The 12,527-nt window shown below is 37.7% G+C and overlaps 1 protein-coding gene across 1 annotated transcript in view; it reads left to right on the plus strand.

Moving 5' to 3' along the window:
* FAM83E (family with sequence similarity 83 member E) overlaps positions 1-12,527 on the plus strand; it is a 34,148-nt gene that overhangs the window by 4,144 nt on the left and 17,477 nt on the right. Inside the window, exon 2 of the mRNA XM_072427275.1 lies at positions 4,624-5,210. Coding sequence (XP_072283376.1) covers positions 4,761-5,210 — 450 coding nt within the window. The 5' untranslated portion in view covers positions 4,624-4,760. The remainder of the gene's footprint in view (positions 1-4,623; positions 5,211-12,527) is intronic.

Here is a 12,527-nt window from a genome sequence, read left to right on the forward strand (position 1 = left end):
CCCAGGGCCCCCAAGTTCTCCATGGACCAAATTAGTAGAATAACAGAAGTGAAGGGAGCTGGAATGCTGCACATTTGGGGTCACACTTCATAATTGCGAAGAGCCCTTAAATCATTCCTGGATGAACATAATTGCGAAGTTACTTCCTAATGTTCATATACAATCAGACAAGAACAGGAAATGATATTGAGAATTTTCTTTTTATGATCCTCTAGAACTGCCATTATTTATATTTATTATGATGCATTTTTAGTGTACCTTGGAACTTATTTGTTATAGCTGCTATGCAATATATTATGATACATTACAATGTACTTTGGAACTATCAAGTCTGTCAACTATATCAATATACATTGACCTGGAATTTATTATGTATTTACATAAATACATACAACATAATAAAAAGACATTATAGCATTATATTGCATATTATTTATGGTTAGTTAGCAGTCAAGGTACTGCTTACATTTTTCTTTTATGTCCAGTCATATATATTTATAGGAACACGTCAGCCTATTTTTTACCGTTTTCTGCATGAAGCATAAAGGTGGTATATAGGCTGTGAAAGCTTAAAGTTTAGTAATTGAAACTGATGATTTTACTTTTATTATCAGTATTACGAGAAGTCGTACTTTACTAACTAACACAAATATTTTTAAAAGTGTATTTAGAGCTATTTTTTAAATAGGCAATGGTTAATTTATGGTTAATTTCTTTTTTTTTGTTATTTTTGTGTCATGCCACTTTGGAGAGATTTTACCTTGATTTACCTCCTTGTCCTGAAGACGCAACAGAGGAAATCTCTCATTATATTCTCAGAGAATATAATCTCTAAATAACTGACACTAGGACAGTATTCTCCATTTGGGCGATTTCCCATTACTTTCTGCTCTAATAAGGATGATTTCACAAAATTGAGGACATGGTTGGGCTAAAGATAAACTTTAATAGAATTATGTCATGTGAGAAATGTGAAAACTATATTTTTTCTTATTTTACATTGCTAGCCACTCAAATATTATTTTGATCATTTACCTTTTTTTACTTTGCTACACTGACTGACCCAAAACAGGTGTGCAAATCAAGACTTGTGACATTCTACAGTTTTTCTAGAATTTATAATTGCTTCAGGTCATTGACTCAGAAAGTATTTAAAGTGCACCTGTGCTAAGAATATTCACATAAAATTATTTACATATTTAGAACAAGCAATAAAACATTTTAAAACAATCCCTTATTGATCTCTGTAGCTAAAGGCATTGTGGTTTGTAATTGAATTGCAGCTCCTCTCTCCTGAAGCAGTCGGAAGAGAATTGGTTATAACTGCCAACCACTGGTAACCATTGCCGTTGGGTGGACACTATAGCTCTGGCCCGCAGCTCCCCATAGAGAGAAGAATGGGGCCATTGGCAATGGTCCATTGACCACCCATCAAAACCACCAGATAGCTCATTCATTTGTTAATGAAATATAGTGGCTGCCCTGTATCTGAAAAGTTGTAAGAAACTCTGGAGCTGCTATCCATGAGAGCTTAGACAAATTTTTCCTGGCAGACTTCTGATAAAAACAAACAGCAGGTGTTAGATGTTAGAAATTGATTTTTGAGGATAAATTACTTTACAATACCTGCAGCCATAGGGGTCTTGTTTAATGATCTTTTAAGTAAGTCTGCTAAGTAATCCAGGTCCTCCATCATGCTAAAACACTGCAGCTCCTAAAACAAGTTAAGAAGTAGAATTACATACTCTGACTTCTCCCACAGTACTGGGTACAGGATGACATCAGGAAGATTTCAGGGAATGTTGAGAGAGAGTGTTTTATTAATAGATCCTGGGTACTCAGCGTTTTTCAGGAGGGTTGGCGACATCATCCCCCGGCAGTAAGGAAGCTGGGGTAAGGCTAACTTTTCACCTCCAGGTTTTTTTATGTTATCTTATTGCATTTTGGTTTCTAGCAGCCAGTCATCTAGCACCTTTAGAAGATAGTAATGACAGCACCATATTTTTTATGATCAGTTTATTTGAGAGTGAGTTTTTTACCCATAAAGGATTGCAAGTACTGGATATCTCAAGCCGCTTCTTCCCCAATTATTTTTCTGGTATTTCTGTAAGTCTGTAATTTTCCGGTAAGTCTGGTATTTTCCATCCTAAGGCTGAAACATATATGTTTTTTGATTCACCTATTGAAATGTTTGTAATTGTGTTTAGCCAGTCTTGAGGTTGACAGAGCCCTACTAAACAGTACAGCCAGTTTATCTACTCCATCAATTTACTGTACAGGCTACACTGCAACAATTGTATTCAACAATACAACTTGGTCCAGGATTTACCCTTGTCTATGACTGAACAACATCCAACCAGATAAAGCCAACTAGGAAGAATGCTGCTATTGCTGTTTTGTCTCTTGGGGTTATCCATAGTTTTCTGGAAATGTTACAAGTTTATATGTATAACAAATTATACAAATTCAGTTTAAAATTTGAAAATATAGATTCATTTCCTTTTGATAGAAATTGAGTTGAGAGATGTAAGGCAAGGCTGCTGTTCTAGAATATAAAAGGCAAACTTCAAACATATCTTAAAAACAGATTTGTATTAGGGTCCATCCAGTCCAAAAGGTATAAACCTCTGCCATAAAGCACAGAAGTAAGGGGTTTTATTCTCCTAATTCTTCTCCTTTAATTTGACTTTTACTTTTATTAATTTTTTTATTTTAATTTTTTTTAAATATTGTCTTGCCCCAAGCCTGTGGAACAATAAAATGAGAAGAAACAGACCAGTGTAATTTATCAGATAAACACAAATTATCACTAATTATTCACTGTTCTGGGACAGCTATTTCGTTGTGGTAGTAAAACATTTTATCACCTCAGAAAGTTACAAATGGCACACAGTCAAATACTGCTACATGATAATAACCTGACATATACAAATCACTGATTAGATATATGATATACCATCACTTGTTCACATGTAATAATTGGGATTATCAGTGGTTTTGCTTCACTCACTCTAAAGCTGCGTACACACTTCCAATTTTTGTCGTTGGAAAGGATCTTTCACGATCCTTTCCAACGACAAGGGAGTGCACGATGCATGAACGGTGCTGTACATACAGCACCGTTCATGCTCTATGGAGAGGGGAGGGGGAGAGCGACAGAGCGGCACCCTGCTGCGCGCTCTCCCCCTTCCCTTGCATTAGGATCGGCTGTCGTCCATCGTCCGTGGATCCGGCAGGTCGGTCGTCCGGACGATGGACGACACCGACTGTACACACGGCAGATTTTCGCCCGATAATTGGCTGATGCCGATTATCGGGCGATAAAAATCTGACGTGTGTACGTAGCTTAACACTGGTACTTTTTTAAATCATGGAGTTAAAAATGGAAGTGATGACATGAAACCTAATTAGCAACCACTCTTCAATGAATTATTTTGAAAAAAGTCAGAATAAAAGTAAAATAAAAGATGAAAAAAAGGTTCTGAACTGTTATATCTGCATTTATTTTTATGACAGGGTTATGTTTGTGGTCAACAGCACAGGCTTTCAGACAGCCCAGGACATGTCTTAGAATAACTCCTGAAAACATTATTAACATTTTTTGTAGGTGTCTGGTGGCAGATTCCCTGTTGCCTTTATACTATAAAATACAAACTCATGCTTATGTGATAGCCAGTGAACAAGGTCCTGCATGCCACACTCTAATGGCTATGGCTGGCCTGTCTCACCATGCACTCTAATGCTGGCTATGGTTGGCAATGATTGGCAGATTTGTAAAACCTTCCCATTTCTATTTGCTTTTTTAGATTTAGATCACACCATCCATTTTTCATCTCATGATTCTTGGCATATTTCATCTAAATTAGCCATTTTTCTATCAGTATAAAAAAAGTTTTTCACTTCAGTTATACAAAGAAGTAAATATTTGGAAGCCTAGAAAAGGCATATAATGGCAACTCAAAGGCATGAGAAATCATAGAGGTTCATAAATAGACTTGAAGTGTGCAGAGAACATAGAGAATGACTTGATTTCTGGTAAATGGTACAGATTGAATAAGCTAAACAGGTAGTTAAAACACATATACTGTATGTGACTTTTTTGCCTGCTACAAAGTTTGAAATTCTGTAGAACTCTGGCATAAAACAGCGCCAGATTCTTGATGTCTACAGCAGCAGTGGCACAATTTCGGTAACACTGGGTCAAAATCCAAGCTAACCTGCTGATTGGTCAATAAAGGATAAGTAGTATACTAATTAGATTCACTCTATACTCCATGTCCGTGTTTATTTGTAAAGCAGTGCAAAAGGCTGATGGCAAGTTAGTCATTTATTTACACTAGTTATACATGAAAAAATAATTTTTGATGTCTACATGTCTGCAGAAACTGTCTGTGGCTGTTGGGATTCCTGTCTTGTTCTGCTGGGGCCTCAGATTTAAATATAAGCAAAGACACTTGGGGCATGCGTGAAGTTTGTTTTGGTTTCTGGCTTGAGTTCCACAGAAAAATGCTAGAAAAATGCTGGTATTATTATGTCTGGTTTAACAGTAAACAATTATTATGTGTCCATTAAAAAAATGGTATACTATGTTATTACAATTTATTACTGTTTGTCTATTTGCAGATGTCACATTGCAATCATTGTAGAAGATATTTTTGTTACAACTACAAGGTTGTCCCAGTCCTAGGAAACAGACACGCCAGACATTGTTCCTAAATTCTTAATTTAGATAAGAATTGGGGATAACAATTTTTTTGAAGATGGCAAACTCTCAGATCAAGTGCCTGGAGGATGATTTGGAATTTGTGGACATCACTGAAGCAAGTCCCCAATTTTATTACTCTGAAAAGCAAAGAGCTGCTTTGGAAACGCTAATATGCTCTGGAGAAAATGACTTTCAAAGTTTCCTAAAAAATGAAGAAATGCGACACTTTCTGTCCAAAGAAGAAGTTGTTTCCATAGCAAACTCTGCAGTGGATTCACAGCTGGGAAACATAGAGTATGAGGACGACTCGGAGCTGGATGATGACCTGAGTATTAGTTACTGGCCTGGAAAAACTGATGTCCCAACCCCCATGCTGGACCTGGGCTGGCCAGATGGCGATACCTGGAAAGGGATAACACGGGCTGAGGTCTACACTCATCCTCCTTCAAATAATGCTCCACATATAAAGGTGGTCATCAGAAGGGCCATACAAAGTGCCACAAAGGTATTCCTCTCCTTCAGTCTTATGTTCTTTGTTTTTTGCTATACCAATTTCATGTAAAGGGTCTGCCCACCCAAAATATTATTTCAAGTTTTGGTGAACCTGGAAAGTTTTGGTGAACCTGGAAAGTTAAATCACCTGGCAATTTATATAATCCACATTAAATTTGCTATGTTATTTATGAGGGGTTTTATGTTATTTAAAATATAACAACAGGATCATACAGAGACAGACAGGAATATATCTGTGTACATAATTTTGTATATAACATATTACTCACATAGGTGGTCTTGTACAGAAATCTAAGGCCCTTTTTCAGGATTTGTAATGTAATGCATTATCAGCTGTGCTCCAAACTCCTCCCATTAAGAGCAGTTAGGAAGAACTTTGTGCAAGTGTTTGCATGCATTTACATTGTGGTGGGGTTGCAGTGTGGTTCCTGGAAGCGACATTGTTTCTGGCTGTGCATTTGCTTTTCTTTTCTGGAGGAAGGACATGTTGACCTGCTGTGTGGTTTGCTGCTCCTGGGTGCATAACAACTGCAAAGTTTCCAAATAATTCTGAAAAGAGTGTAAATACGCCTGGGCTTACATAAAACCCAGTGTATTCACAACATTTGAATGATGATGTATGAAACAATCATTGAATGAAAATATTGTTTTTCTTAATGAATTGAAAAATCTAACAACTATTAGGTGATGGTTTTAGGGTGCTATTTAATTTACAGGAACATGCATGTAGACATCTATGGGTACATGCTTTCTACCTCTCCAAGCCATTTAACAACAACCCTGCAATACTGCACACATGGCTCTCTATTTTGACTGTTTATTTTGCCTATACTTCATAGTGCCGTGCTTACATTATGTTTTTAGCAACACCTTCTGCACAATTACACATTGAATTCAGAATGTCATTTTGAGGGACCATTTTGGTAGCAGGGCTTTCACTCACAGAATGTTCCGAGTCCCCTGAGTTTGACCATGGACCTTTTGATGTAAGAAAAAAAACGTTTTTGCTGATTAATATTGGCAGGGCTTTTCTACTCAAACCTTGAATTGTAGTTTTACCAGCTCTGGAATGTATTTAACTCCAGGTTAAAGATGAGTATTGCCTTTTATTGCCTGGGCTGCTTTTTTAAAATACAATTTATAATATTTTATTAATAATAATTTAATCCAAAACTGACCTTCGGTTAAATTCAGTTTTGATTTGAAGCTGTGTTAATTTAAAGGAACTAGTTCAGAGTGTTCATAGCAGTTGTGCTGGTATAAATAGGAGGTCGAGAGGTGCGTAGGACTGCAGGCTCTGAAAGGTGGTGTCACACTACTCATGACATGAGAACATACAGTACAGTAGTTATGGTTAGTGTATTGAGATTCAATTATATATCTTTTTACAGAAAAACACAATATTGACTTGTGTTTCAACTGCCTAGCTCTTTGTCTGACATTATCATTCCTTTGATGATCCTTTAAAGGCCAACTGAATGCTTCAGTTTAGATCAGGTAAATACATTCCAGGTGCATCAACACAAAAGATGTGTAAAGTTTTATAGTTTGCTTTCTTTGGAATACATCCACATTTTCAGTAGAAAAGCTTGATACCTGTCCGCATGCTGCAGAACCTTTGCTCTGTGTATGGAAGCATTGGTCTGATCCAGTCTGCCCCTGCTAGTTCTTCATTTCTTCTATCATTGGGAACCATAAGATATACCTATAATCCATATATTATGTGCGTGTTAGATCTCTGCAGGAAGACTACTGCTTTCCCCAAAGAAATCCATTCTACGCAGCATGGTGTTATAAAGACAATGGACTGTAAGACTTTGAACAGCGTTTGTTTTGATGTCCATGTCAGGTATTTAGCTCATTCAAACTGGTAATTGGTAATTTTCCCTGTTAAAGGTTGTGTTTTTCAAATGCTCTAAAACATTTTATCTATTTATCAGTGGTGAAAAGTTGCAAATGCATACTAAAATAAAGATAGGAGACCAATATAACTGGTTTCCTTTAACACAAACAATAGAAGCTACCTCTGACTTTGTTACAATCTCCTGCTGTTCCTTCCTCACAGATGTTAGATTAAGTCATATGATCTGAATAAAAAGTACACAAAGATAAGTCAACAGATATAAAGTTGCAAAGATAATTTCCTCCAGAATTATTCAGTGAGTTCTGTGTAATTTCATATATCTGGGATTTAGTTCTGTAGGCTCTGATCTACACAGGGTCCAATGTGCCCACCCAAAATAAGCTTAGCGTGGATTTTCACAAAGAAGTGTATTTGTTCCCAGTTAAATCTGTTTTCTATATCAGGTGCACAGAATCTTATCCTTGGTAGATTAAATGTTTGTGTTTTGACCACTACTACAGTTCTTATACATTGACTTATAGAAAGGACATACTGTATAGCTTCACCTCATTCGCTTACATCAGTAAAATGTGCAAAGGATAATTCACTTTGTTATGTCAACAGCCTACTTTAGTATGCCAACAAACTACTTTAGTAAATTTACTATGATAGATTTTTTTCTGCTGCCTCAATGTCGTTATCCAATGGGGGAGGAACAAGACCTCAAATTGCTTCAAAGTGGAAAACTTAAAGCGGAACTAAACCCTTACTTTTACAAATTACAATTAGGGAGGTCCTTGAGGGACAGACAATGTGCTTCTGTAATAAAATAACCTTATTTGCCTGATTGCATTTTTATAAACACACACACCTTTCCCCATTCCATCTTCTGCTCCTTTTGGTTGGGTTGCATACACATTGGAGTTGATGCCAGGATACCCAGCAAATTTTTACCTAACTCTTTTCAAGAACTGATGGGGTTTCGGCAGGTAAGTAAATTGTATGGATACCACTTGCCCATTCTGCAATAAAAATCCCACATGATTGCAAATTAATTTTTGCAACCCTGTAGTTCTGTTTTAAATGCAGTGCAGAAATATCGGGTCTCCTTCCTTGCCAGTCAATGTTGTGGTGTAGTAGGTAAGAATCAGCATACCTGGTAAATCAGACAGAAAGTAGGGTGATGGTGCAGGGTATAGGTTCATGTGAATTGAATATGTTTGTACAGTGATTTCTGGTAAGTGGTAGGAATTTGCACACAACACTTTCCAAACGCATAATTATGTCTGGTGAAAATATTTCCCTTTTAAAGAACTTCAAAGGATATCTTATATACACAGACCATGTTGCTGTACTGTTGATACTAAAATATTTTCATAGTAGTTAATAATTACAGGTACTGCAAGTAGTATGTGTAAGGTTGGCTATGGATCTTCTTTTTTGGCAAGAGACAGAGATATGTTATTCTCCCTAAAATATATAGCTGGCAAAATGCATTTCTTTTTCTTTGGGCCTCCCATATTTTCTATTATTGTAAAAGAAAATTAATAAGGATGCTACATTGTGACAGATGTAAAGGGCATGTAAACCCTAGCAATGCTGCTGCACAGTAAGTTAGTCCCCTGTAGGTAACTGCAGTGTTACACTGCATTCAATTGTATTGGAAAGGTTGGGAACCACATTGTACAGGTGTTTGCACGCAGTTGTTTTTGCATTGTGGTAGGGTTGCAGCACAGATTTTGGAAGCGATATATTGCTTCTGGTCATGCAATTGCTTTTCCTTCTCTGGAGGAAAAAATGCACTGCAAATCTAAAGGGCAACAAGTGCAAACACAATGATCTGTGGAGCGGTCTCCTGCTCCTGGAGGCATAGCAGCAGTTTGCTATGAGTCCAGGAGCAACTTACTTGACTTTACGCTGTTTCCAGCTATCTCTTAGGACTACAGAAACTCTTTCGCCTTAGTTATGGAAAAGAGTACGGGTTGTTTGTAGACTAAATTAGAACTTCAAAGGGTGACAACACCGATTCATGGCAAACAGCATGGTTAGTGTTGTCACCCTAGCACAGCCAAATCATCTACAGAGCTGTGCAGTGCAATCATTAAAATATTTGTTCTTAGGTTTAGATATGAATGTAAGCATGCCTTTCTGTTGCAATATTTACAGAAAACACCTCCATGTGTAAACTATCGAGCTTATAAACATCCCGCTGCATAATCAGTGAACAAAAACTCCTGTCCTGCCTGGCCCCAGTGACCCAGTTATTCCACCACTAAGTAGCACTATATTTTCTCCAATACAGCAGAATGTGAATGCAGGTTGCCAGGTCCAGCTTGCATATTCAAGCTACCTCTATCCTCCATGTGACAATCACAATCACTGCCCCAGAGAAATGGAGTGTGAATAGATACTGAGATGAGGACTTGACTCAGCTACTGATTTCCAATGTGCATACCAATAATGTCATTGTGTTTGCTTAGGTTGAACATTTTCAGCAAATAAAAAGTAAGTTTAAAACAAATGATGGGCAGATTATGCTTGATTTATGGAGCACACTGGGTATACATGACTGGGGAATGGAAAGGTTCGCTTTAATCATATTTTTCTATATGGACATCAAGTCAGTGCTTAATCTCTGTATGCCTCTGACTGTTATCTTTTTATTTTCTTTTTCTGAATATCTCATTGATGACATGATTCTAAAAGTGGTTAGACAAGACCAAATAAATGTAAAAATAGTCATTGCAAACAATGCACTTTGTTGCTGCTCTTTATTGCCCCACTGTCCTACTCATTGGCAAATATGGCCCTGCCATCCATCAGTTTGGCCCTTGAGTCATATTTTGTGATGTCCTGAGAAAACTTTGAACAAGGGCTGGATAATCATAAAAACAGTAACACATGAATAATGGCATGACTCCCAGATCTTCTGATAATAAAACAAGTCCTGCATGGATTATTATTACATTATCTTTAATTATATCTCCTTTGTGTTTTTTGTTTTCCGTGACTGATATCATCAAAAACAAAACAAAAGCAGGCACCATGATTTCATTATGAGTCCCATTCCAAGAAAAACTGCTGTGTAAACACAAGAGTGTTGAGAGTGAACTCGGATCAGGTGACCATCTTTGTGAAAATGTACAATGTGTGTAATGTCAGCACATAACAAATACAGTTGTGTAAGGCAAACCTCAGACATAGGATTGTTGTGAGAAGGTCCAACCGCCTAAGGATCTTCCTTACCACAGATCTTTCAATAACCCAGCATAGTTCAGGGGACAAATAAGCATATTTATGCCATAAACTGGCAAGCCCGGCACAGAGAAAGACTTATGTCAATCCTACAGTCCTGGCTTTGTCTACATACCATGCTGCAAATCTTTTTGGTCCTTGGTGCACCTGCACATTGGTTTCCCCTTTAGACCTCTATGGTGCTGTGTCCTAATGATGGAGAGGTCCAGTAGTAGTCTATGGGTCTGTAAGGTGCAAATTTGGTTTTAATGTGTCATTATCTATCACAAATTGATTTCTAGCAATGCTGTCTTAAAGACATCAGAAAAAAGTTATCATAGTTCATAATGCATTAGGCGAATGACCCCTAGTAGCAAAAACATTTGTACCTGTCCCTAGGATTAATTAAACCTCAGGCAAAAAAAAATGATCTACATTACAGTTTGCAATGCATGCAAATGAAAAACACAAATGAAGCATGACTAAAGAACAAAATTACAACATTGCCCTGTTTTTCCTTGAGACCATTTTCTGATAGGGCACTGTTGGCTCAGCTTTAGTCAATTATCCTTCTCTAGGGCCCCGGTTATAAGGCAGTGGTATGGTATCGATAATCCTGGCACATTAATAAAGCATAAGCTGTGATATACAAATGTTTATTATTCTCCACTAACTTCAAAGTACATAAATGGGAATTTACCTTTAAGTGGAAGTAAACCCTTACATAAAAAATTGTTATCAGGTAGGTACTTAAATAATTTTACCTGCCTGATCGCAATTTTTTAAATACACTCACCTGTCCCCATTCGGATAAGGAGGCTGCCGCCTTCTTCTTCTCTGGGGATGCTATGCTGGGCCCCATTTTTTTAGGGGTGAGGTACTGGCAAGACACCTCCAAAGCTTCCCCTGAAAGAATACAAGATGAGAGGGCTCCTCCTATTGGGTTTATCAGTGCTTTGACCATTTTGGGATTCCAGCAAAACAGGTTGGACATAACTAAAATACAACATCACACTAGTATGTGCCTTTGCAGGGGGAAGGGGCAAGGTTTGTTTGGATATCACATGTGCATAGATGACTTGCAGTAAAGAAAAACACTTGAACTATCCGTGTGTTTGCAGTATATTAGTACAAAACCACTGTTGACATTTCTTGCCATAGTAGGACAATTCAAACAGTCTCACCTTCTGTGCTTAACATTGGTTAACCTGTTACTGTAAAAACTGTTTTATTGTGTTTGATAAATGTACACAACATGATCTACCTGCATTCCAGCTCTTCATGTAGAATAGGTGGAGAAATCATAATGTTGTGATGATAATAATCATTTTGTTGTGTGTGTAATAGACCAGGAAGGATCCTGAGAAATTTGGCTGAAACCCCCCATTGTCAGTCATCATTAGACAAGTAAAGTGTACTTTATTTAATCACCTGTTGCACTATTTACCTTGAATCAAACCATTTCACCTTTCACCTAAAAGGCAGATTTCACCAGTATGTCATCAAAGATCGTTAACAGACTAAATCCTTAAAGCGGAACTAAAGTTCCGTTTTCAAAATTTGGGACCAGGCAGGGCTTTATTACAAAAAACATTCTTACCTGAATGATTGCCATGATTGCATCCCCAGGTCAGTGTAGAGAGATGGGATACCTGGCATATCCTAGCTTACCCTGCTGGGGCTGAATGACTTCCCAGCACCCACTTATTGCACCTAGTTGCTACAATAGTCATTTTTTACTAATCTTACAAGTCTGCATAAATAAATCCTGAGTCATTATAATGTGCAACAGTATCATTTTTAAAATAATGCATTCCTCTATTTTTAAAATGTCACCCTTTTGCTTCAGTGACTGGGATGATGTCATCAGTCTACTGCAGGCACAAGAAAGCATTTCCTTAGGGTAAGTCCACACCCGCCTATTCATTGTGCAATTTCCTGCATCTCCAATGGCAGAATTGGTTCAAAAAGAACCAGCGTCTGAACATGTGACAGCTGGCGGCAGTGAACAGCCGCATTCCCTGGCTGAAGGATGCGGTTATTGCACCACAACCTCGCTACCGTTGTGACTAACAATGTAACTCAGTAACCAGGGTATGACATTGTAACCTTGCAGCAGGTGACAACGTGAGAAGCTGCAGCAAGGGCTGCACACGTATCAGGATAACCAATGAATCCCTGAGCCAGCATCTCAGTTTAGGAAATACATGCAAACCCCAGATGATTCCTGCA

Source organism: Pyxicephalus adspersus, chromosome 11 (genome assembly GCF_032062135.1).
Source record: "Pyxicephalus adspersus chromosome 11, UCB_Pads_2.0, whole genome shotgun sequence".
NCBI lineage: Eukaryota > Metazoa > Chordata > Amphibia > Anura > Pyxicephalidae > Pyxicephalus > Pyxicephalus adspersus.